The 26,447-nt window shown below is 47.0% G+C and overlaps 1 protein-coding gene across 3 annotated transcripts in view; it reads right to left on the bottom strand.

Annotated features, from left to right (window-relative positions):
- The window catches only part of COL15A1 (collagen type XV alpha 1 chain), a 265,292-nt gene that overhangs the window by 40,388 nt on the left and 198,457 nt on the right, over positions 1–26,447 (bottom strand). For all 3 annotated transcript variants that reach the window (XM_054990908.1, XM_054990909.1, XM_054990910.1), the window contains 10 exons: positions 26,340–26,399; positions 20,185–20,220; positions 17,962–18,024; positions 16,384–16,461; positions 16,252–16,287; positions 14,365–14,418; positions 14,225–14,284; positions 8,981–9,049; positions 6,955–6,996; positions 443–482 (listed from right to left, as the gene is read on the bottom strand). In XM_054990908.1, coding sequence (XP_054846883.1) covers positions 443–482; positions 6,955–6,996; positions 8,981–9,049; positions 14,225–14,284; positions 14,365–14,418; positions 16,252–16,287; positions 16,384–16,461; positions 17,962–18,024; positions 20,185–20,220; positions 26,340–26,399 — 538 coding nt within the window. The remainder of the gene's footprint in view (positions 1–442; positions 483–6,954; positions 6,997–8,980; positions 9,050–14,224; positions 14,285–14,364; positions 14,419–16,251; positions 16,288–16,383; positions 16,462–17,961; positions 18,025–20,184; positions 20,221–26,339; positions 26,400–26,447) is intronic.

The following is a 26,447-nucleotide window of genomic DNA, read 5'->3' as shown; positions in this document are numbered from 1 at the left end:
GTATAATGTTTGTAAAGATATTATAGGTGTTGTAGAGAAAACTGACTCAAGGTTGGAGAGAGTTGGAAGGTTTTGTTTTTTTAAATGTAGATAACTGTTGTTTGGATGAGGACTAAGAGCACATCATAAATTCTCTCTGAAATTCAGATTGTCAACTGAAAGCAATGGTATCGGTTCACTCTAACGGGGGCTGAAATCCTTTGAATGATAAAATAAGTGACATTTCTCTACCCATCATGTCCACCCTGGAAATAATCGAAATGGATTCTGAATCACTGCACACTAGAGTCTGATCTAGACTCGTTTCAGACTCTGGTCCAGGTTCTGGAAAGTATCAGAGAGGGGAAGCAATCTAAAACTTGCCATTGCCGATTCTGCAAACTCTAAGGATTCAAATCAACAGAGCTGAGCAACCGGGGCCCCAAGTCATAAAGAAACTTACTATCAGTCGCCGCTTGGTCTCCTGAATGAGCAGTAGTTACCTAAGCAGGCAGAGAAAAATACATTCAGAATATTCAGAAAAATCCATTTACTCGTGAATTCTTCTTAGGAGATTTCTCTCATAATGGTCTTGTAAAGACCTAAATATATAATCACATGCCGCACAGTGAATAACCGTGAGGCTGTATGTAATATTATCCGGCCTGCCAAAACACTACTGTCTGTCCATCAGTTGTTTAACACCACAGGTGGTTCTTCATGCAGCGTGCGTTCCTGCTGCTTGAAAGAAATCTTATGTTGCCACGCTGTTAGAGGAATCCAGTCAGGTTAGTGAGGTTACTCTGCATGATCATCCTAGTAACAGAATTGGGATTTTAAGATAACAGATGGCGTTCGGAGAATAAGACCAAATTTGTGTGTGGTTTACTTTCTAGATAAACAGATGCAATGGTGAGGCGTCATCTACTCTGGGACTGATCTTTGCTTTCACAGTGTAACTTTAGGCATGCTGCTGAATCATATCACTGCATCATAATGGCTCTCTGGGACACAAGCAACATCATTTGCTAGGTGGCATAACTGACAGCCAATTAAGCAAGACACGGGACCCATTAATGGATTTTCCCAGCATTTAAAAAAAGGATGCAATAGCCAGGCACGGCTCCAATTGAGATCAAGGCCATGATACTGTGAGAGAGGGAAACTTAACCCTGTCTCCCACATACAGTTTTACCTGTTGAAACCAACTCCCTCACAGTTACTAGCCCCGGAAGGGTAATGGGTCAGGTAAAATAGTAAAGAGTCCAGTAGCACCTTTAAGACTAACCAACTTTATTGTAGCATAAGCTTTTGAAAGCCACAGCTCTCTTCGTTAGATACATAGTCAAATGCATCTGACAAAGAGAGCTGTGGCTCTCGAAAGCTTATGCTACAATAAAGTTGGTTAGTCTTAAAGGTGCAACTGGACTCTTTACTATTTTACTACTCCAGACGAACATGGCTAACTCCTCTGGGTCAGGTAAAGAGGATGGATCTTTTCTCCCTATATTTTTTTCCCTTCCAGGGTTAATCACAGCTGGGAGAGGGGTCAGTTTCAATGGGTTAAACCGCACGGGGGAGGGTGACCCCCTCCTTTCACCCTGCACTGCAACCCTGGTCTGAACCGGGGCTCCAGGGGCCTGCTATTTCTCCTCGTTGTCTCATGTGATGCGATTATGGGCCTTTCAGGTTTTGGATGAGTGCTGTGTCTCCCCTTAGGTCCAACTAGATCCAACTCATGTTGCCAACAGCCAACTGCAGCTGCATGGAATGAGGGTTAAAAAATAAAGGGCAACCCATTTGGGTTCTGGACACCATTGTAGGTGTGGGGAAGGAAGGGCTCCTGCCTCCTCCCCAAGCCATTTACTATGCTGAAATAGCATGGGGGGGTTATTGGCCCATTTTTGCTGCTCCATGTACCCAGAATACTCCACACGGAGCAGCAAAAATGGAGAAATTACTCCCTCCAGCAGTATTTCTGTGCGGGAAAAGAGTTTGGGTGGGGTAGAGCCCTCCATCCCCTGCTTGAGCTCCCTTTTATTTTTTAACAGCCATTCCCCACACCTGCAGGCAACTCGAGTTGGGTCTGGGTTCCCCAGAGCCGGCTCTTTAAAACCCCACACGTCTAGTTTGGCCCTTACTGTTCTTCTCTCCAGGCCGAACATATACGAATCCCTTCAGCTTTTTCTCACAGGGCTTCTTCTCCTGGGCCCTGATTATCTCACGAACCCTCCTCAGAACTTGTTCTGGTTGCTCTATTGTCTTCTTAAAATGCATCATTTGCAACAGGACACAGTAGTCCAGAGGAGGGCCGATTCCGCACGGCTTACCTGAAGCCGGAACATTGCGGGATGTTGCGGAACATGCTGGCAAAAACATGAAAGATCGCGCTTTCTCGTTCGAGTTTTGCGCGATGTCGCGCAAAGCTCGCACGAGAAAACGCAATCTTCCGCATTTTTGCTGGCATGTTCCACAACGTCCCAGCTTCAGCTAAGCCATACGGAATCGGCCATGGTCTGATGAGTGCAGGAGAGAGGGGGGTGATGACTTCTTGTAGCTTCGAGACTGTGCAGCCTAGAACTGAGTCAGGTGCAGCAACACTCTTGACTCATGTCTAGCTGGTGCTCTGTTACATCTCTGCTTGCAACCTTCAGGGTACCCACCAATCAGTTGAGACAATACTGCTGTAGCACAGTGGCTGAGAGCTAAACTACACAGACGCCCGACACATGTTGAGTTCCTGGGAAGTGTAGTCGGGCCCTGCCCCCAAGCTCCCAGAGGAAAACCCAAGCGGAGTGGGTTTTTGCAAAGGGGCATGTCAGAACAGCAGAAGCAGGGTCAGAAAGATGGGAGGGAAAGAGTCAGTGAACGGAGCCCCCAAAGAGAGCTGAGCTCAAGGCTGATAGGAAGCTAGCAGCAGCAGAATGAGCTGCTGAGGCTGCTGCCGCCACAGCTGCTAGACTCAACCATCCCTTCTCACAGAGAGGGGGAAGAGACTTGAGCCCCTTGAGCTCGGAGCTCTGTGTGGACAGGGCTGACTACACTTCCCAGGTAAACCTGCGGGAACTCGACATGTGTCGGGCGTCTCGTGTAGTTTAGCTCTGAGTGGGTTAGCATCCCTGACTTAACTCTCACCTTAACTGTGAATTCACTACATGCGCTTGCAAGGTGGGGATATTGTTGTCCTTCTTTAAAGGATTCTATTTACTGAGATAGTGAATGTGACCAGATGTCCTATAAGTGCTGTGTACTGTTGTTTTTTAATTACATCTGCTGAACAAGATGAACCATGGGTATGGCAGTATAGTATAGGGCATCTCCTTATATCTAGAGGAGTTAGTCGTGTTAGTCAGTAGTCGCAAAAAAAGTAAAGAGTCCAGTAGCACCTTTAAGACTAACCAACTTTATTGTAGCATAAGCTTCTGAGAACCAAAGCTCTCTTAGTCAGATGCAACTTTATTGTAGCATAAGCTTTCGAGAACCACAGCTCTCTTCATCAGATGCAACTTTATTGTAGCATAAGCTTTCAAGAACCACAGCTCTCTTCATCAGATGCATCTGACAAAGAGGGCTATGGTTCTTGAAAGTTTATACTACAATAAAGTTGGTTAGTCTTAAAGGTGCTACTGGACTCTTTACTTCCTCATATCTAGAGATGCAATGAGGGTGTTTTCATTTTAAAGCACTGTAAAATAAATGCTGCACAAATGGTTCCTGGCAGCACATCCAGCTATGATCATAGGCAGCTAGTCACAAGGAACAACGTGAGACCCAAACACAGAAGGCAGCCTTAGATAGTCAGACCGCTGGTCCATCTCGCTGTGTATCATCTACTGTGATGAGGCGCAGCTTTCCAGGGTATCTGGCAGACAAGGGTCTTTCCTGATGGTTGTTGTGGGTTTTCCGGGCTGTATTGCCGTGGTCTTGGCATTGTAGTTCTTGACGTTTCGCCAGCAGCTGTGGCGGGCATCTTCAGAGGTGTAGCACCAAAAGATAGAGATCTCTCAGTGTCACAGTGTGGAAAAGATGTGGCAGGTCACATCTGTGTTAGCAGGGTCTTTCCTGCTAACACAGATCCCCCTGAATGTCAAGAGATGCACTCAGCTAGTGCAGAGGGCTCAGATGAGCACTGCAAAACACATAAGGGTGTGCAACCAGATGTGCATCCACATTGGCAGCATGGTCATGCATCTGACAAAGAGAGCTGTGGCTCTCGAAAGCTTATGCTACAATAAAGTTGGTTAGTCTTAAAGGTGCTACTGGACTCTTTACTATTTTGCAACTACAGACTAACACGGCTAATTCTTCTGGATCTATGGTCATGTATGTTAGCATGGAACGCTTCCTTTAAAATAATTTCTTTTAGGGAACAAATAAGAAAAAAGTGATCGCATATACTTAAGGCTGAAAGAAAATCAACAGATAAAATAATTCTACTATAAGGAAATGCTCATTGTCTTTCCAAGGACAACAACGGCTTTAAGAGAACTTAGGGTCTTATTTACAAGGTGAGGCAAGAATGATGTCAAAAGAATGTTAAGCCAAATGGCCACAGTTTTGTTTATGTTTCTTTTAAGCCTTTTCTTTCTGAGCACATAAATATTTGCTGTCCACTCTCTGTTATCTTAAAGGCTTGGCCATTCGAGTCCAGAGGCACATATTCCAGAATCAGCGCAATTAAGGAGACAGTCAAGGATCAAAAAAGGCATACATGGCTAGATTGTATACGTATTTATGTTACCAGTCCTCATTGGCATATATGGATCTGTGTTTGATATCACTCTGTCATATTACAATACAAAGGTGATCTGCAGCCAGCATGATTTTAGCTTTAAAATAACCTATAGCTGACTTTAGGTCAATGGAAACTAGCAGCTTGGTAGGAATCTTGAATTTAGGAATCTGAAACTGGAAATCTCGGGTCTGCACACTGTAGCAGGGTAAGAGATGTTACACCATGACGTGACTCAAAGGACAGTTGCTATACAGTGTACGACTCATAAAGCATACTGCTGTTGTGCAACCTGAGAAAGGGATTTTTGTTGGTCTATGTATGTTAAGAGTTCTGATCTGGGTAGCCCAGGTGAGCCTGATCTTGTCAGATCTCAGGAGTAGAGATTGGCACAAAACGAACTACGGAACAAAATTCCGTATGGAACGGCCGGTTCATAGTCAAAGAACCACATGTTCCATGGGACCGTGTTTTTCTGAACCAAACAAACTTTTCTTACCGTTCCGTTGCCGGTTCGGACACTTTTGGCACCAAATACTCCCTCGCCCAGGCAACAGTGGCAGTCCTTAGCTTGCCCCCAATCTGAGGCCCCCAGGCTTGATTGGCAGCTGTCCCTGCCAACTAGAGAGCTCCCACTCTGGCCTATCCAGCCAGGAAAAGGGAGCGAAGGTTAGAATCTCCAAGGCAACTGAGCAGATGGGCCTACAGCAGCCATGGTAATACCAATCTCTTCCTTCCAAAACCATGTTAGGCAGGTTTTTCTGCCAACCAGAGTGCTCCTGTGTTGTTCAATCTCTTGGCTTTTTCCATAAATAGGGGAAGCCGTGTAATTCCTGGTTTCAGTTTCTCTAGAGTGGGAGAGGGAGGAGAGCTTGGTGGCTGGCTGTGGTGTTGGGACTGGGCTTGGAACTTGGATCTTTGGCCTGCACTTCTGGCTGCTGGAAAAGGGGCTGAAAAGCCTCTTTTCTTTTTTCTTGCTTTCTTGTTTTTCTTACTGACTAGGGACTGGGGAGCTGTTTGGGAAAAGGGTGCTTTTTTCCTCCCCCCCCCCCAAACCCTGAACCTCGAACCGGTTTGGAAATTGGGTGAGTTTGTTAAGTTCGTGTTCCGTGTTCCATGGAAATTAACGAACCACGAACCAAGCGGTTCGGGTTTTTTTTCGTTCTGTGCCCATCTCTACTCAGGAGCTAAGCAGGATCGGCAATGGTTAATAATTGGATTGGAGACTTCCAATGAAGACCAGGGTTGCAGAGGCAGGCAATGGCAAACCACCTCTGATAGTCTCTTGGCATGAAAACCCCACTAGGGGTTGCCATAAGTCAGCAATAACTTGAGGGCGCCAAGTGTGTGTTAGAAATTTCCTTCCTTCCTTCTATAGTCTGCCTTTTTCACTGAGACTCAAGGTGGATTATACAGTGTAATCTTTACTTCAGTGATCTTTACTCTATGTTCTTCAGATGAAGTCATCAGAATAAAGTTGACTAAGAATTACTTATAACATGTAGAATCTACCTTTTTTGTTTGTTTGCATTTGATGATCTGTAAGGTCAGACTCTGGTGCTAAGTCTGATAGCATGGCAGCCATGATTACCAGAAAAGAATTACCCTGTGTTTTCTCTAAATATTTTTGAGACCAGCTTTCTGGGAATCCTTTGGGAATGAAGAGAATGGATGGTATGTTTGTCTTTCACCACAAGAAAGTGATGCTGGCCACCTCAGGGAATACCTCGGACATTTGCTGACTACTCTGTTGGTCTTGTCACCCACTAAGAGTCCATTTTATTTTTTTGCACAATCCAAAGGGCTGCCCAGGCTAGCAATGTGGTCAATTTATTCAGGTCAACTGTATATTATAATTGGACGGGCAGATTAACATCCACATATATAGGGCTTTTTTTCAGGGGGAACGCGGGGGAACGGCGTTCCGGAACCCTCTTGAAAATGGTCACATGGCTGCTGGCCCCAACCCCAGATCTCCAGACAGAGGGGAGCTTAGATTGCCCTCCGCACCACTGGCACGGAGGGCAATCTCAACTCCCCTCTGTCTGGAGATCAGGGGGTGGGGCCAGCAGCCATGTGACCATTTTCTCTGAGGGCAACTCACTGAGTTCCACCACCTCTTTACCCAGAAAAAAAGCCCTGCACATACAGAACTGATTGCCATGTGCATGCATGCATACACACACACACAACACACATTCAGTAATCAACAATATGAAACACATATACTGTAGGTGACTTACTGGAGTTTTGCAATGAGGTCTGGGAGAAACTGGGAAAACTGTCTATTTAAAGTTTGGAGGAAAATAAATATAGTAAATAATGACTTTAAAAAACAAAAACGAAAAAGTTTATAAAAAGTGTCTGCCCATCTCCCCACACAACCAACAAAAAGCATTTCTAGAAAAATAACGTCACCCTGGGCATTGAACAATATACGATAGCTTTGGCAATTGGAGGAAGGATGTACAAACAGGGTACACATCTCAGGGTTCAAACTCTATGTTTATATGCACATGCAGGTGGAAACTGGGCACCCTCCCTTCTCCTTAAAGCTCTTCTGCAGGGCAGCAGTTAGACCCAGTTCACATCTGCATTGTAAAATGCAGGATGGTTGATAGTAAATCTTCCTGTATGGCATTCGACAATTCAAAAACTAAATTCATGCACATTTCAAACTGCCTTTCTTTGTTGCCCATAAACAGCGGGAGAGAAGCCAAAAAGCACACTCAGGTGATTTAGGCCTTAACTCTTTCCCCAGCTCTTACTTACTTGCTCCAAAACACCTCTTAACAGTTTTTAAAGCTACTTGGGAGGCATTTTGCAGAAAAGTACAGGCAAGGGAGCCCCAACTTGGATAGCCCAGGTGAGCCTGATCTCGTCAGATCTCAGAAGCTAAGCAGGGTCGGCCTTTGTTAGTAATTGGATGGGAGACCTCCAAGGAAGACCAGGGTTGCAGAGCCAGGCAATGGCAAACCACCTCTGTTAAGTCTCTTGCCCTGAAAACCCCACCAGGGGTCAACATTAGTTAGCTACAGGGCTTTTTTCCTACTGGAACGTGGTGGAACGGAGTTCCGGAACCTCTTGAAAATGGTCACATGGCTGGTGGCCGTGCCCCCTGATCTCCAGACAGAGGGCAGTTTGGATTGCCCTCCACGCCGCTGGGCAATCTAAACTGCCCTCTGTCTGGAGATCAGGGGGCAGGGCCACCAGCCATGTGACCATTTTCTCCAAGGGCAACCCACTGAGTCCTACGACCTCTTTTCCCAGAAAAAAAGCCCTGGTTAGCTATGTCTTGAGGGTACTCTCTGCCACCACAGGCAAGGGAAGACTTCACTGCCTTTCCCTTCCCACCTCTTTGCTGCAAAATGCCCTCCAACATCTTTTAAATATGACAGAGTCATCAGGCTACCATTTGTGCCTCGGCCTTAGAAAAACAGCTTCCAAGAACTGCCTTACCACAAATCTCCCATGGTAACCAGCTGGAAACAGCTATCAAATACTATTGAACTGTTGAAGTGTTGGAGCCCTGAATCCTATGTATGACCTGCCAGTATTGGGTCAGGCCAAGGATTCTCTGTTGCCATATTCTATCTACACCAGCAGCTGGCCCATGGGAAACTCACCAGAAGAACAAGAGGTTTGCTTGCCAGAGGTATACTGCCTCTAAGCTGGAAGCCTGTCTTTACTTGTCATGGCTAATGGCCACTGATAGATCTTCGTTGACTAGAGATGGGCACGAACTGGGAAAATGGCGGTTTATTGCAGTTCGTGGTTCATCGCGTTTCATGAACCATGAACCGGCATGAAATTGGCCGGTATGCGAACCGGTTCGTTTGGTTCGTGAATAAGCCACTTTCAGGGCAGCAAAAGGTCTGCAGAAAGCCCATCCCCCCATTGCCTAGGAAACTGATTGATTGGCACCAGGCTGTCTACAGTGACGAACCAAAAAACGAACCAAAAGAACTGGCCTAAAAATCATCACGGTTTGTTGTGGTTTGTTGCGGTTCGTCAGAAATGCCCTATGATGAATTGCCAGCCTGCAAATCAAAAAATGGTTTGTGATGAACTTTGGTTTGTATTTCGGTTCGTGCCCACCTCTACTAATGACCATTAAAAGATCTTAGTCACCATGGTTAATGGTCATGGATAGATTTTAGTTACCATGGCTAATGGCCACTGATACATCTTATCCTCCAGAGCAGAATTGACTTCCATTGCAGGCCCATACCTTTCTGGAAGCAGAAGAGAACCAAAGAGCAGACTTACCCCTTTAATGTAAACCACACGTCCCGGCGGCCCTGGAGGCCCAGGTGGTCCCGGCGTACCAGGGTGGCCCTGAGGAGAGGAAAAGAAAGGAGACATTAGACGACTCTCCAACTGCAGCACCAGCCAAAAGAGAGGAGCTCAGATGGGCTCTCCCTCACACAGACACCTTGGGCTGTCTCAACCTCAACCTGTCTCAACCTTTGTTCTCTTTTGAGAGAGAGAGAGACTGCATTCTTCATAATTGCAAAAGACCTTGTGGTACCTGATGTCGGTGTGGGCAGAGAAAAGCTGCAAAGGACTTCTTGAGCAGAGTGTTCCAAAGCTCTGCCCTGCCCACTCCATCTTCTGCTGCTGGAATGCCTTGCCTTTCATTCGTGAACAGTTATATAGACAGACATTTGACTCCCACTGTTTCAAGGGCAGCAAAGCTGTGAGAATTTTGCTTTCTGCCTACTCTTTCTCCTTTGAAATCTTGCTTCTTTGGATTATTGCAACCAAAGAGCCTCTTGAAAGTCTCAATAGACTTCACTGAAGAGGCCTATTCTGTTCCACCACCATTCAGGAGAGTGAATAAGCCTCGAGCACTTCAGATGCAGAAATAGAGCTAGCGTTGTTACATATCTATCTATTTCTCCCAAATAAAAACTTGTTTGCTCAGCAAGGAGCACGTACAAACCCAGGAGGAACATGCAGAAAAGTTCCTCATCCTGCAGGATCTGTGGGTAATAAAAGTGCGCCCACACGATTTGTGACCCACCAAGCCAAACACAGTCACCTGCAGGGCCGATTCCAGATGGCCCTCCCCGTCCCGAAATGTCACACGAGTTTTGCGCGACGTCGCGCAAAACTCGTGCGAGAAAACGCGGTATTTCGCGTTTTCCGTGCAACGACGCGTGACGTTTCGGGACGGGGAGGGCCGACTGGAATCGGCCCTGACAATCTATTTTTGCAGTCTCAAGTAGGAAGCCAAAAACCTGATTCCTCTTGGGAGGGGTTGGTCACAAGTTGGGCAGGGCTGGCATATTCCTCGCTCAGTTTCTTCTCATCACTTGATTATAACAACACAGACCCACAGGCAATCCTCTGCTGAATTACTCCAGTCCAAGCCTCAATGATTTCTGGAGTAACTGCATAGAATTGTACAGTCACTGTGTGTGAACTAATTCGCATGTGGGGTGAAACAAAGGTATGTCTGTGGTGTTAGGACACCCCCCCCCATGGTTCATTCACACCATCACCAAGGGATATGAACTGTTCATGTGCACCTAGTAATGACTGCAGTAGAGGTTACTCCAGCCCAGGGCCGATTCCAGACGGCCCCCTGCCTTGCGAAACGTCGCGCGTCGTCGCGCGTCGTTGCGCAGAAAACGCGAAATATCGCGTTTTCTCGCGCGAGTTTTGCGCGACGTCGCGCAAAACTCGCGCGAGAAAACGCGATATTTCGCGTTTTCTGCGCAACGACGCGCGACGACGCGCGACGTTTCGCGAGGCAGGGGGCCGTCTGGAATCGGCCCAGGTTTCAGCTCTCAGAATAAACGCAGACACACTCATTGATCGCAACACAGGGTGTGTAGAACTCAAAGTGGACACACCCTGGAACAGATCAAGGGCCCCTTTCCTCCTTGCCTTGTTCTCATGCCACAGGATCTTCCCGATCTTCATGGCAAGGCAGGCCCAGTGAGGCATGCAGCTGCTGAGGCTACTGACGGAGGAGCTCCCTGGCTAGGCTCAAGGTAAGGAAGCAGGTGAGGAAGCCGGTCCAGCCCAGCTACAGAGGTGGAAGAAGAGTCACTACAGCAGCAGAACCCCAGCAGCTACTGACAAGTTGTCCTATATGCCTCCTGCATATCTGCCATGAATGTATATGGGCTCTGCTTCTGATTTCTGAGAGTATGGGAAGTTTTTTATGGCTGCAATGCCAGCAGGTTATCTCACAAATGTTTACTTTCTCTTTCTCGCTTCGCTGAGCCAGTGTCCTTGACTGCCAGCTGAAACTGGCTTGAAGTGTATCCTTCTTGAGAACCAAAGATAAGTTCATCTTTCTCACTGTCTACTCTAAAACAATGTCTCACTCTAGCCGCCCTCCCCCCCCGTTAACGGTCCTCTTTCCCAAAGGCGGGAATATTCCCTATAACTAACATTGCTAGCCCCACACGTCACTTCTGCCAATTTCCACTGTCTGAGCACCATGTACTGAATGGATCTCTAATAAAGTTACTTCAACTGGAACACCTGTGAGTTAACTGTGAAGAACTTGGGTACCTAACTGCCAGGGACTGACATTTTGGCAGAAGTCCTTTTTCTTCTGGGATTGGACCCACGAATGAGATCACTCGCATGATGGTGAGTTATTCGAAGGCTGGAAGCCCTGATGACCCAGAGGACCCAACAACCTACCCTAAAGACCCAACCGGATGGTGTGGGCTCGGTGCAGCAAATGTGGCACTGACACAAGCTGAAAGGAACCCTATATGGTCCATGGGAGTGGAGTTACCAGGGGAACAAGCAATTAACCTGGAATTAGGGCAACTCCATGGAGGGGGAGCGACCAGACAATCTGTGAGCGAACCGATGCACAACCTCAACTTCCACGGGAGAGATCTGGGGGCAATCCCAAAGAGGGGGGCCAACCATCTGAGTTGGTTAGTGGCCACCCCACGGGAGTGGGCACCCCAAAAGTTGACAGGTCAGCAAACCCGAGAACAGAAATTGTGGCAGTGGGGCATGGTGTTTAGTCACAGTATGGTGGATCTAGAAGAGCTCCTCAAGTTGGAAAAAGCTCCTGCCAACCTGATAAAATCTCCCAGGATGGAGGACAAACCAGGAATTATCGAGAAAGAACACGCCCCCCCCCCCCAGGGACTGACTCCAGGCAGCTGCAAGCTATATGGGGGGAAATGTCTGAACTAAAGAGGGACATGGCACAAGTGATGCAGGGAATGCAGGATATGATGGGTCGTATGCCGATGATGGGAGTGCTGAGGCCTGATGGAGAAGGAACGGGGACAAATCAGGGGATTGGTTTGCAGGGACCCCTTCCCCCCGTCCCTCCGTGGCAGGGCCTGATTAGCCCCATGGGTGGCCAGCCCACTGCTCCCCCACTACAAAAGGCCCCCTTGTTCCCGCTGCAGCCAGGAGCACCAGCACAGCCAGTAGGACTTCCCAGGCATCCTCAGCCACCAGCTGGAGGCCCGGCCATCCTGCTGCTTGGAGGCACACCATTCAGAGCACCACTACAACCTAGGTCGCCGGCTCAACCCCTCCCTGCTTTGCCGCCACAAGGGATACCAGTAGCACCAGGGGGACTGGTTATCCCGCCACTCGGAGGTGTACCAATGGGAGTGCTGTTGCAACCCATGCCGTGAGTTCACCCTCTCTTGGCTTGCCACTAATGGGGATGCCAGCCGCACCAGGAGGAGTCCCTTATGCGATAATGCCCCAGCTGGGGCTGCGGAAATTGGAGGCATGATTCGAGGGGGACCCCGAAGAATTGAGCTACTTGATAGTCCAAGCCATGGAATTTTTTCCCAACTGACCCAAGCCGGGTAAGCTATCTAGGATCCCGGTTGGTGGGTCAGGCAGCTAGATGGTATGTCATGTTATACAAGGCCGGGGCCCTGGAGCTGCAGAACCTCAAGGCATTTGTATGAGCGTTGAAGGCTCAGTTTGAAGACTTGCTGGATGGAGAACGGGCCCAGACGCAACTGAAGCAGATGTGGCAGGGAAACTGCCGTCCATGAATACGCTGCAGAATTCACAGCAAAGGTGTGTGACTGGTCTGAAGAAGTCAAAATTGAATTTTTCTGGGCCAGCTTAAACCCAGACCTGGTGGCCAAAGCTTTGATGCAAGACAATCCGGCCACCCTGTTGGGATGGATCCAAGTTGCCTGCGAGATCGGAAACCGAGACCAGGTGGTGAAGCTCATAAAGATGCAACACCAGTCAACAAGTAGAAAGCCTCCCATAGGACCAGGGAGAAGAGAGAACACCTTCAATCCACATTCCCCAGACACGGAGCGAGCTAGCTGCAAGAGAAGGGGATTATGTCTACTATGTGGAGGAGTTGGCCATTTCACCACCGAATGCCCAGGGAGCAGGACAGGAGGGATGAAGGGAAGCTGCTCCAAAAAGTCGGCAGCCCCACAAGCCACCATGCTGCCGAAAAGAGCTCCCAAAAAGAAAAGTGAAGTGGCAACCGGCCTCAACGCTACAGAGGGGTCAAATGAAGAACCCTCGGAAGAAGAAGAAACTCCTGACCAGCCGGTGGGAAATGCCAGCGACCTGTGGTGAGGAGGCCCCGGCAATTCCCTATAGCTAGCATTGCTAGCCCCACATACATCACTTCTGCCAATTTTCCACTGTCCATGCACCTTGTACTGGATGGATCTCTAATAAAGTTACTTCAACTGGAACACCTGTGTGTTAACTGTGGAGAACTTGGGGACCTAACTGCCAGGGATGACACAAGCTTTAGAGCCAACCTTGCAGTTCCACCACTTCCTGAGCATCTGGTGGAACTGATCCTGCTGTTCCCTTAGTCAAGGGATGCCGTTCCTCTTGAGTAGGACTCATGCCACCAAGAGAGTGCTGTACCTCCTTCAGTTTGTGCCACCTGCCCTATCTGATCTTGGGGTGTAGGAAGAGATTACAGAAGTCCTGAGCCGCATTGCAACAGGTGATGATGGAACTCTCAGGATGGGGAGGGTTCACAGGCACCTCTGGCCAGACAAGATGAAATATGTCCTCCTTTTGGGCTATAGGCTCCTCCTCACCTCCCCCTGGTCCTGGGACCCGCAAGAGGGCTGGTGAATCTGCTGCCACCTCCCACACCCAAGCCTTCTGATTCAGGCTTTGGGTGGTCATAGGACATGGCCACCTAGCATTCTGTTTCCAGCAGTGGCTGGCCAGATGTTTCCAGAAAGCCCACAAGGAGGACATGAAAGCAGCAGTCCTCCTAGCAACTCACAGGCACACTGCCTCTGGACTTGGAGGTTCCACTTAGCTATACTGACTAATAGCTGTGGAGAGGCCTGTTCTTCATGGATTTGTCTACCTCCCTTTTGAAATCCACCACCACGTCCTGCACCTACCAAATTCCACAGACTCATTAGGAATTGTGGTAAGCTGTACTACTTTTTTGCCTGTTCTGACTATAGACAGACTGTAGACTATAGTCAGAAGACTATAAACTATAGTCCAAACTTCTTCTCAAACATTTAATCTTATAATTCATCTTAGACTTACATATAATGTCACACCCCGTTCACCTTTTATGCCTCTCAGTCCATTCAAGCCGGGGCGTCCCTAGAGGAAAACAAGGGGATGATTTAGGGCCCAAATGTAAGTCATGCTGGGGGGTGGGGAGCAAAAACCGATATACATACAGGCCGGCCAGGAAAACCAAGTTCTCCTTTAGGTCCTATAGGTCCAATTGGCCCCTGAAGACAAAACAAACAAGTGTGATTAGCAGACTGAAAGCAAAACTAGGGAGATACCTACAAACACACAGTGTGCGCATGGCTTCATTTGAAACTGCGTTTTTGCCGCTGGCTCTGAAGCTGTCTCTGCTGCAAAGCATTTCCCCACCTTGGCATGCGCCCCCCTAGTCTCCGAATCTCCACACGGGGCCTGGAGATCGCCCAGAACGACAACTGACCCCTCCAGGCCACAGAGATCAGTTCCCCTGGAGGAGAAAAATGGCTGCTTTGGAGGGTGGACCCAATGGCATTGTACCCCGCCGAGGTCCCTCCCCTCCCAAACCTCCAACTTCCTCCCCCTAAGTATCAAGAATTTCCTAACCGAGAGTTGGCAACCCTAGTATGAACAACTAAGTGCACACATACATTGTCGGAACACCAGCCCAGTCAGTCCTATAACAAAATGAGACTAAATGAAAGCAAAATGCAGCCCTACGGTGCAATTATTTCACTATATCTAGAAAAAATCAAGTCTGTTTAGTGGAGAGGTCTGGAATTCTGGTTCTTGTTGTTTGGCAGCATCCCTATTGCAAATGTGCTCTGAGCCTGAGTAACTTATTTATTTTTATTTATTTATGTCATTTATAGCCCGCCTTTCTCACTGAGACTCAAGGCGGATTACACAGTGTCAGATTAGTGTAGTCGGTATCAAGGACATTTCCATAAACAATGTCATAGGGTAAATAAATACACATCTATAAGACATAGCACTAGCAAGAATCCAATACAGAGTTGAAGAAATATTGAAACAGAACATAATCATTTCTAGGACTGACATTAGGCAACATGAAGCACAGGTAGTATATAGCAGTACATATTTAAAGTAATGGATAGTACGTTAAGGCAACATAGTGGCAAAGTCTATGGTCCCCTAACTGATTAGCGAATTATCTGAGATCCCCTGAGTAAAAAGCCTTTTTGAATAATTCAGTTTTGCGTCGTTTGCAGAAAGTCGGGAACTTCTGCTGGATCGCTTTGATCCTTGGCTTGGACTTTACACTCGCAGTAGGGCTGTGCCCTGTAGTTGTTGGATTAATTCACTTCATTTCTCCCCAAGGGGGACACAAAATGGCTTACATCATTGGCCAGGTCTAAACCAAGCAACAGTGCCGAAGCCTGACCAGCAGCAGTGTGAGCCCAGGAAGGGGGGAGTATATGTGGTGGGGGGAGCAGCAAAATACCTTGATCCAGCCCTGGGGGTTCAGAGCAGGAATTCCAGATGCAGAGGCAGTCAAGGCAGAACTGGCAGAGTTATACCTAGTTTGCATTATATACCAGGGTGGGGGGAGCTGAGGCACACATGTGAAAACAGTGTTATCAGAGTCTAGTTTTTACATTTGTTTTCTACCATGATCCTTCTATCCAGGGCTTTTTTTCAGCAGGAACGCGGTGGAACGGAATTCCGGCACCTCTTGAAAATGGTCACATGGCTGGTGGCCCCGCTCCCTGATCTCCAGACAGAGTGGAGTTTAGTTTGCCCTCCGCACCAGTGGCGCGGAGGGCAATCTAAACTCCCCTCTGTCTGGAGATCAGGGGGTGGGGCCACCAGCCATGTGACCATTTTCGCCAAGGGCAATTTAAACTTTAAAAAACTCCCCCCTTGTTCCAGCTGACCCAAAGTGACATCATTGTGCTGTCCTGAGTCCCACCACTGAGTTCCACCACCTCTTTCCCCCCCAAGTTAGCCCTGCTTCTATCCATCACTTTCAGAGTCTCCTAACTGACTCTGATATATATATCACATCTTGATACAAGAAGAGTATGAACACATTAAGAAACAAACTGAAAACTCACCATTGGCCCACGTGGTCCCATTTCTCCAGGTTCACCCTGTGAGAAAAGCATTATGTTAATGATTAGAGGGAACATGGTGTCACCCACCCAACAGAGCTAGTGAGGGAAGGGCAAACAAGTCGAGAAAGCTACCTTCTCTCCGGGTCTCCGTATTAGCTCTGTAACTGAGTCTGTTGAGGCAAAGATGACTCCCGGCTCGCCCTTTTCACCCTACAAAATCCACAGAAAAATATGTTTGATGTTAATATAAATCTCGCAGGCTGTTTGTCCATTGCATGAAGGCTGGTTCGGTGTAGAGGTTAAGTGTGGCAGGACTCTAATCTGGAGAACCAGGTTTGATTCCCCACTCCTCTGCTTGAAGCCAGCTGGGTGACCTTGGGTCAGTCGCAGCTCTTCCAGAGCTCTCTCAGCCCTACCCACCTCACAGGGTGATTGTTGTAGGGATAATAATAAACTGCTCTAAGTGGGCATTAAGTTGTCCTGAAGTGTGGTATATAACTTGAATGTTATTATTATGAGCATTCATAATTCCAAATTCATTCATGCTGGAAATAGCATTAAAAACTTTATTACAGACAGATCTATCAGCTCCAGAGGGTCAGGGCTAATCTGGAACTGCCCTCGCTGCATTCTGCCCAAATATCCCAAACCAGACACGATGCTGGGAGTAGAGATGGGCACGATCCAAAAAAAATAACTGATCCAGCTGATCGTGGATTGGCGCCGGCGACGATCCCTAATTAACGATCCACACCGATCATCTCCCGTTTCCGATCTGTGGCTCGTGGCTCGCGGAGGCCAAAGCGGAGGGGCGCCCCGCTGTTCCCAGCGATACAGGAACAGTGGGTGATGCCGGCGGCATCTGTGTTTGTGTTTGGCTGTCTGTGTTTGGCCGTCAGAGCTGCCTATCAGGGTTTGCAGGGATGAGATTGGAGTGCCCATGGCTACAGAACACCCCGTTCCCCCTCCCTCCCTTGTACTGGAATTCATCTAACAGCCCCAGGGAGCTGCTATCTGCACTGTAGAGGAAACGTATTTCTACTGATATGGGTCTGCTGGAGCCCCGATGCTCACTCTCCACTGCAGTAAGGTCAAAGCAAGTGTGTGTCTTTTTCCTCATTGCTACTCCTAAGGAAACTCAACCCGACTTTGTTCTTTGCCACCAAAGGTGAACAACTGGCTTTTTATGCACTTTGCTTAATTGTTTATTGTGACTAAGAGGACTTGCTATAGTGCTCACTAAACTGGGTCCACTCATGATGATCCGCCTTAGGTGTGGCTCATCCAACAGAACTCTTTGTGTGCAGTGATTTACTGTGAGCTGGGAAACATACCGTAACTTCCTTTAGCTTTACACAGCTTTAACATGATGGGCCCAGTAAACTTCTTTCAGCATGGAAACTGTAAAGCAAATTCTGCATAACAGCATCCCTTAAAGTAATATACAGCCAAAAGAAAGCATGCAGATTAACTGCATTTATAGACAAGATCTTGGAATCTTCCATATTGTCCTGATAAAAATTCTCAGGATCCCGGGCAGTATTCCTTAACGCGAGTTTAAGCCCTAGATTACTACTGGGGAAGAGTGGAGACCATAAAACAGTGTGATTCTCCTTTCTTATTTCGCTGAAGAAAGCTGTTAACTGATAAGATCTCAATAACTGCTTCACATTTCTAAACAGGATTGTTGCTGATCTGCTTTCTTCTTACCTGCTTTCCTTTCTCTCCTGGTAGCCCAGGAAGCCCAATGTCACCTTTTGGTCCCTTCGGGCCCTAGAAGAAGAACAAACAACTTTTGATAAGCAGAAGAAGTATTAAGATTAAGCATCTTCTGAATGTTGCTAAATTAGACGAGAAAGCAGCAACCGATGTATAGAAATAGGGTGCTGCTGAATCCCAATATAGAAGGTGGAATGCGTGCGAGGTTGGTGAGGGCTTACAATACAGCATGGGTTGACCATCTCCCTCCCCATAACTTTGCTACCCAATCTACTTTTTAATCAGTTTGTCTCCTGGACTGGCTCCAAGATTGAAAGCAATGTCCCAAAGGTGAAACAAACGACTTTAAAAATGGTTGGTGGTGAGGATAAAGAGAGGATCCAGTTCTCTCTTCCCGCCCTGTACTTTAACCTGCTCCCCGCATTTATAGGAAACTAGCAACTGAGCCTTTTGTGAAAAGAAATACAATGGGCTCTAGCAGTGGGGCCCTGGGAGGGCCTCTCTGGCGGCTGCACTGGCATGGCCCTCCCAAGTCTACGTGCCGGGCCATGGCACCATGCCTTCCTGACCCCTCCATATCCTCTCAGAGGCCTGCTGTAGGCAGCATGGAGGCCTGGTGTGGACCTCCCAAGGCCCCACAGTGGCCCTGCTGGATCACCACGCTGTGCTGACAACTCACCTTTTATCCTGGCAGAGGCGTACCCACAGGCCCCTCAGTGTGCTTGCACAGGGATAAAAAGTGAGTTGTCACCAATACGCCTTGGTTTTTATATAGCAGGATTAGCAGGATCCGGGTTGGGTCTTGCAGTATCCCACATAGCTGTACCTTAAATTCAGAGCTATATTGTATTATCAGCACTATGCAAGAGCACACATTTCAAAATACAATACAAAAGCCCCATAATCAAGATGTCAAGAACAGTGGCCAGCTGTCATTGTGACTGGCAAGGCACAGAAATGTATCCTGGAGATACAGCAGCCAATCAGAGCAGTGCCTTTCATCAGTTGATAGGATCTGTGCTGGGAAAAGTTAAGATCTAACAGGGAGGTTTTTAATCAGAAGAAACTAATACTTTGAAGGTTGAGAGAAATAGCTACATTTGGAAGGCTAATATTAGTCTAACAGGAGTGGGAATTAAAGATCTGAAGGCATATCAGATTTCTAGATAAGCTTTCTTGTCTGAGAGCCAAACTAAAAGTGACGTCTTACACAGGTTGGACACTAGTCGGCTTCCCTCAAGTTTTGATGGGAAATATAGGCATCCTGGTCTTGCAGCTGTAATGGAGAGCCAAGCTGTAAAACCAGGGCGCCTACATTTCCCATCAAAACTTGAGGGAAGCCGACTAGTGTCCAACCTGTGTAAGACGTCACTTGTAGTTTGGCTCTGAGTGTACTGATGTGTTACAAGAGGACAGCAGGGTTTGGCTGGGCCTGGAGTAGAATTGTCAGGCTAAGCTTGTCAACCAGCAGGAGGGCTCAGAGTGGGGACCTGGGGTGGGATGTTGGCAACATTGCCACATCATTTCCTGGTACAAAACAGAAGTGGAAATGGGTAGCTCTAGGAATTGCTGGACACTCTATAGTAAAAGCATAGAGTTCCCAGCAATTTCTAGAGCTACCCTCTATGTTGTACGCAGATTGTACCTGGGAGTGATGTAGTGACATTGCTGGGGTTTTCCCCCTCCGGCCACCATACTGTGGAAAAGGAAAAATCCTGGATGGGGTGGTGACTAACTCCCAGAATATCTCTCACAGTCATAAACTGCAGAAGGATTCCCCAAATACAGTGGATAATGTACAGCTCCTCCCCTTTCTCTCCTGAGTTGGCTCTGGCCCACGCTACAGGTGATGGAGAAACATGTGAATGACCATGCCTGCATGTCTTCTTATTAACATGAAATTGAAAAGTTTTATGTGATATCATTGCAACAGCATTCCTGTGTCATTTTAAACTAAAGACATTACATGAGAGGAACAGAACAAGATGAAGCATTTGTCTAGAAGGGAAGCGTAGCACTGTTTGTTCCCCGACTCACTATTGGCAACCCAAACAATTGTACAAAGTTCTCTGTAGTTCTAATCAAAGTCTCATTGTGATATCATTTGAATTTATAGACATTTTTACGGCCTCCGAAATTTAGCAAACGCTAACACATTAATGGGAACAGGTAACATATTTACTGTTTCAAAAACTTAAAAAACACAGGGCTTACAGGAAATCCTGGCAGGCCGGGCTTACCGTCTGGACCCTGTGAAATGTAACAACAAAAGCACATAAAGATATTTTACTCAGGCATGCTTGGCTGCCACAGTTTGTATCACAAATCATATCACAAATTGCTCGCGAATTGCAATGAGCCCTCTCAAACATTCAAAATTGCCTGGAATTCAATTGTAAATGTTTTGCATGCGTTCCATTTTTGGAAATCTTTGCTGCTGCTGCTGCTGTTTCCTCCTGTCTGTCCAACAGCAAATTTTCTGAAGAAAAATCCTTTTTCAGCCCCAAGCAGATGTAAGGAGAGATGACTTAGAAAATAGTCTCTCTCAAGGAGGGAATGAAGTCTTCACAGCCAGGAACCTTCTTTGCTGTTGTTCTATATTTCCCCCAAAATGTGCACTCCCACAGCTAAGAAAGCCTGAGGCAATTTTCTTTTCAGCACACTGTGAAAGTGCTCTGGATGAGAAGTGGAAATGAAATTGTCCCAGGCTTTCCTTAAGTGCAAAGGTGCACAGCTGGGTATATTCAGAAGGAAAAAGGAAAGGAAAAAGAAAGCTGTTTGTGGCTGTAGAGAACATGGGAGAAGGAATGCAGCTGACGGTGAGAGAGTGTATCCTACATGCTGTTGTTTTGTAACGTATATAAAAGAGTTAGAGAGGGTGCAAGATTCAGGCCCAGGAGCACCTGAAAGACCCACAAGATGTCTAGGGTATGAGCTTTCAAGAGCGAGCGCTCCCTTCATCAGAGGAGAGGGTGCAATTGCTCCACTGTTGGTTATGGATCCAGAGACTGTTCGGCATTATACTAATTATCCTTTTTCTTGATGGGAAACCTGTTCATATCATGGACAAAATGGCTTCCCGCCCCCCCCCCATGCAGCCACTGAGAGTGGATTCTGGATGCTGAAAGAACTCTGTTAATCAACCATGGCCGTTTCCACACGACTTACCTTATTCTGCAAAATAGCGAAATCTCGCACGAAATCTCACAAGAAGACGCTGTTATCGCGCCAGAAGACGCAATAACAGTGTCTTCTTGTGAGATTTCGCTGTTTTGCAGAATAAGGTAAGTCGTGTGGAAATGGCCCATGTATAATCGCTACATTTAGTTTTAATTATTGTTACTGAAAGGTCTGTTGACCACGTAATAAAACTTGGTTGACTGATGAATGCAGCCAGCTGCTTAGGCACAAGACCAGCACATGCAACCGAGGTTTCTGCTTTTAAGAGAGCCCTCTCATGATTACTTCTGGCCATCCCATAATGGCTGTCACTACAGAGGGACAAAATGCCTCCCAATACTGCATGTTTTGAATTGCAAGCAAATCTTCAAGATGATCAAAAGAAAAACTTGCTTGATTATAAAAAAAATCTAGGCCCTTCAAACAAGGACAGTTCAAAAGTCAGTCTTCGCGTCTGCAAAATTCTTAGCACCCTTTATTTCACTTTGTTGAAACGTCACTGACTATGATGTTTAAAGCCCTTAACAGGTTGGGACCAAGATACCTGCGCGACCACCTCTCATCATATGTTGCCCAGAGGGCACTTAGTTCTGGCGACAAACACCTTCTGGAGATCCCTGGCCCCAAAAACGTTCGCCTAGCCTCGAACAGGGCCAGGTTCTTTTCAGCCCCGGCCATTTCCACACAGCTTACCTTCCCTTGGAACGACCCGGAACATCGTGCACAAAACACGGACAATCGCGTTTTCTCACGCGAGATTTGAGATCTCCGTGGTTCTTTTCTTGCACGAGAAAACGCAATCTTCTGCGTTTTTTGCGCAATGTTCCGGGTTGTTCCAAGGGAAGGTAAGCCGTGTGGAAATGGCCTCTATCTCCAGCTTGGTGGAACTCTCTCTCCACCAAGACTAGGGCCCTGCAGGACTTGTTACAGTTCCACCAGGCCTGCAAGACGGAGATGTTCCGCCAGGATTACGGTGGTGGTTGAGGCGTGGGTGAACTGCCCGGTTGGCCTCTCTGCTGTGGCCTCTAGTTCGCCTGTTTTGCATTCTGGTGACCTGCTTGCCCTACCTCCATGATACTGGTGTGTGGGATGGATTATGGTGAACTATTTCATGCTGCATTTTAGACTGTAGTTCTAACTTTTGTATTGGAACAGTGAAATTGTGTGTTTTATCTTTTATTGTGTATTATTGTTTTAATTTATTGTATTACCGTATGGTATTGTAACCAGCCCTGAGCCCGCTTGTGGGGAGGGTGGGCAAGAAATCTAATACATTAAATTAAATTCAGTGGAGCAGGCAACCTGTGGACAACACTTGTTTGCAACTGTCCATCCATTCTGAGCTAGAGAACCTGCTAGAGAACTTCCTTGATGAGGAATCAGCACACACCTCTGTGCACAGAAGAACTCCGAGAGTGATTGGCCGTATGGAACCCCAGGGCTTTCTCACCCCCAGCAAAAGGTTCTCAGTACCACGTAAAGGAGCATGAAAAGGAAGAACAGACTGACGACGCCCTGAGCAGCTGCACTGTGCAATTTTCTTACCTTTAAGTAACTACAGAGAATAGCCCACAGATCATCTGAAAGGGCTTTCAGATGCCTTTCAGAGACTGCAACAGCAACGTGAGAACTGACTCTGCCATGGCTTCATCCACCCAATTGTTGCTCCTGAAGATTGAGTGGGATGGGCCTACATGGTTTTGTTCTGCCCACACAGCGGCAGGCCATCCAAAGTTCCCAAAGCACCATGGGAGGAACGCTTCTAGGCAGCTCTCACAGCACTGTGGTAACATCTCACCTCAGCCCTCCCATCCCTTTTACTAGTCATTAAACTCTGGCAGAATTTGGTTTAGCAAAGGAAAGGGGAATACACCAAAGAAGAGAGCGGAAAAAAAAAAGAAATGAATCCTCAAAGTTGCTAGAAGCACTTATCAGGAGAAATGGGATACGTCCAAGACAAATTGATGCTGAATATTTGAGCCCCAGCAGAAACGCAGGGCTCGCTCTGGTTCATCTAAAGATTAAATCTTGAAAAATGGTTTGCCAAGTACTCTGAGAAAAGGGTCATGCCATTATACAAGCAAACCAGCAGCGAGGAACATTGTTGACACTCTTGGTCAATTGTATGAAAAATTCTCCTGGTCCAGAGAGACGTAGCATATCAAGGAGGCAGGCCAGCTTTAAACTGATATTTTGTACATGTGCGTTCATAGCTGCTAAAATCATTTCTGGTAAATTCAGCATGGAGCACTTGCCAGCTGGGAACTTCTATAGCCCCTGGAACTTTGCACACTGCTTGCACATGCTTCAAGCAGTTCATGCTGGACTTCAGCATTTAACTTCTTCATCCATTCAATCAGGTGTCTTTAGTGTGGGGCCTGCTGACACCTTTCCTGGCTCGGGTTGTCAGATCCCTCTATCCTCCTGCTGGGAGGGTTGGGGACCCAGCACTTATCTTGTGCTGTGTCTATCTTCACACGTGTGCTTTGCATGTGTACGCCAGAGAACCGGTGTGATGACATCACTTCTGGAAGTGACATAACCACACCGGCCACAAGAGGGCACCCACGCTCCACATGGGGCCCCAAACGAAGTGACATTGCCATGCCAGCTGGGAGCGTGTGTAGGGCGCACATTCCTGAGATGCCTGCCGATGGTAGGCAACCTCTGGGAGCTTGCCTCCTCCCGCCAATCACTGGGCGATCGGCAGACGAGGGGGCAAATCCCCGGGAATTTGTCCGCCACTGGCGGGCACCTGGGAACCTATTCCTGGCACCCACCAAGTGTTTTTAGAAGGTGGGCAAAGTCAGATGAGACTTTTCCCACCAAGGCTTCTCATTAGCCATGCAGATTTTAAAAGACATTGCTTCAGCAGCACAAAGCTCTTCACCATGTGACTGAAGGAAAGCTGTGTGTGAGCAAAAAAAATGTTTTTTTAACAATATATTCATTTTAAAAGTTGCCCTGTTAAGAACAGCTTCTTATTGCATAACCTGGTTCTCTGAAATGTTGTGATTGGCTCTGCCGCCAGCAGCAGCCATTTTGTGATTGGCTCCATTGCCTGTGGCGGCCATTTTATAACTGTGCTCACTGCCCCATGTCAGAATTCCAGAAATGCTCACAGGATCAAAAAGATCAGTGACTCCTGCAACTGCCTGATCAATTTGAAACTTTTTCATCAGGCAGTGGACTAATAAATTAAACTAGTTTTTAATACAAGTACATATGAAAAAAACCCCAGTGGATGGAACACACAATCTTACAAGAGGTCTTTCCCTTTCTCTCTCATGGAGGGGTGCTTTTCAGTAAGATGGTGCCAGGTAGCATCAAACCCACATCTGAAGGCTTATTACACAGAAGATTCATGATCAGAATGCCCAACCTTTTCTTTAACACTCAAAAGCTGTGGTTTGGGGGAGGGGGGTTAGTAATTGTGTTCATCACAATGGGGTGGCATTTTTCAACCCTTTTCTATGGTACTATTTCCCTAACAGAGAAAGTACACATTCCTGGAGCTACTACCAACTGCATAGAGAAACAAGCCATATACCCATAAATATATCCGAATTTTTCCCGACTGCAACTCCTGGGTTCAGTTTCTATCAGATAAATGGCCTGGAGGTTAACACAGTATTCTGACCCCAGTCCAACCCTCCTTACACACACCTCACGTGGCCTGCCTCCTTCTTGTCCCCAATCCAAAAGATATGTTTGGAATTCCAATGTGGAGAACAGGAAGTGTTCGGAATTCCAATGTGGAGAACAGGAAGTGACCAGTTCCACATGATAATCACTCCCATAAATAAGTAAATAATGTATAGTTTGATAACTATTTCAATGACACTCACTCAGTGGCTCAGAGAAGCCACCTGTGGCTCTTCTGAACACGGTTCCCCAAGTCACCTGCTCCATGTTCCAGGAAAGTGGGTAATTTCTTTTAAAACAGCAATAGTTCCATCATTACTAGACATAATGGTTTCATTTTAAAAATGTAATACAACTTGTCCATGATGGGTTCATCCCATACCCCATCACAGATGTATAGGTTCTATATACGCACTGGGTCAACATATGTAGTGGAATGAGGTGGGCTTACTACTGTTGAACATGCTAACTCATAGAATAAAACTCCAAGTAAAAACTCCCTGTTAAATGAACTCCCTGAGATGCTTGTAAGAGTTATGTTAGGTTGTTCAGAAGGGCAGTGGGAGTATTACTGCGGCAAAGAAACAAACTTCTTAAGATACTGAATTAACTGCAAGCCAAGGGGTATAGCCTGGATTAGGGATCCATTCCCACAGTAGGGCTGGGGGATCCTCCACTCCCAGCCTCTGCCCCGCCATCTCTCACCTGGGCGGGGGGGGGGGGGGGCGCGGAGCGGCATGGGGAATTGGCCTGGGAGCCCCACAGCACACACTCATGCACTCCGGAACACTTCCTGGCCATGCCGGGAATGATGTCATTCCCAGTGAGACAAGGAATTGAAGGCCCCCAAGTGGAGCTGATCTGATAAAGATCGCCCCCCAAACTAGGTTTGGGGGCTAATTTTTATCAAATCAGCCCCGTACAGGGGCCTTGACTTCCTGGAAGCGCTTCAGATACACGCCCCCCCAACCCCCCAGTTTGGTATCCGGGGGACCTGGCACCCCTAGCCTGGTTACAATAGAGATTTTATGATAAAATACAAATTCCTCTTGTACCAAATAATACAAGCTTACTTGCTCAGTAGGTTTACCCGGAGCGAAAAGCTCTTTCTGAAACTAATAAGCAGCCCAATGTGTCCCCATGTTTCCATGCTTGCAAAGAATCTTATAGGGAACATCATGTGGATCTTAGGATGAGAATATAACAAACAGGCAAACCTGCTCAGGTGCCCTGAAGCCACAGAATGTGTTCTAGAAAGAGAGGTGCAAGGGGAAAGCTGTTTTTCTTATTTCCGTTTTTCTTAAATCATCATTTGAAATCAGAGATTAAACCTTCCCTATGCCTTTCTTTTGATATTTTGCATATAACAGTAGGAGACAGTAGAAATAACAGAATGTAGTTACAGGATGCATCCAAGTCAGGAGCCGTGGAAGAGAGCACCTGCTACACTTCTATGCTCATGGTTCAGAGAAAGGAGCTTTGGCACTGCCGGGTACTGAGGTGTGAAACAAATCCTAATGATCCATGCAAGGGAATATACTCACTGGAGGCCCAAGTCCTTGGAGCGCAGTAATGTTAAAACTTTCATCTGAAGTATTGAGTGACTAAAAAAGAAGGATAAAGAACAGGTAGTGTCGAGAGTTCATTATTTT

Source organism: Eublepharis macularius, chromosome 11 (assembly GCF_028583425.1).
Source record: "Eublepharis macularius isolate TG4126 chromosome 11, MPM_Emac_v1.0, whole genome shotgun sequence".
NCBI lineage: Eukaryota > Metazoa > Chordata > Lepidosauria > Squamata > Eublepharidae > Eublepharis > Eublepharis macularius.
Note: the sequence above shows the minus strand (reverse complement) of the source record. Positions and strands in the feature narration are given on the sequence as shown.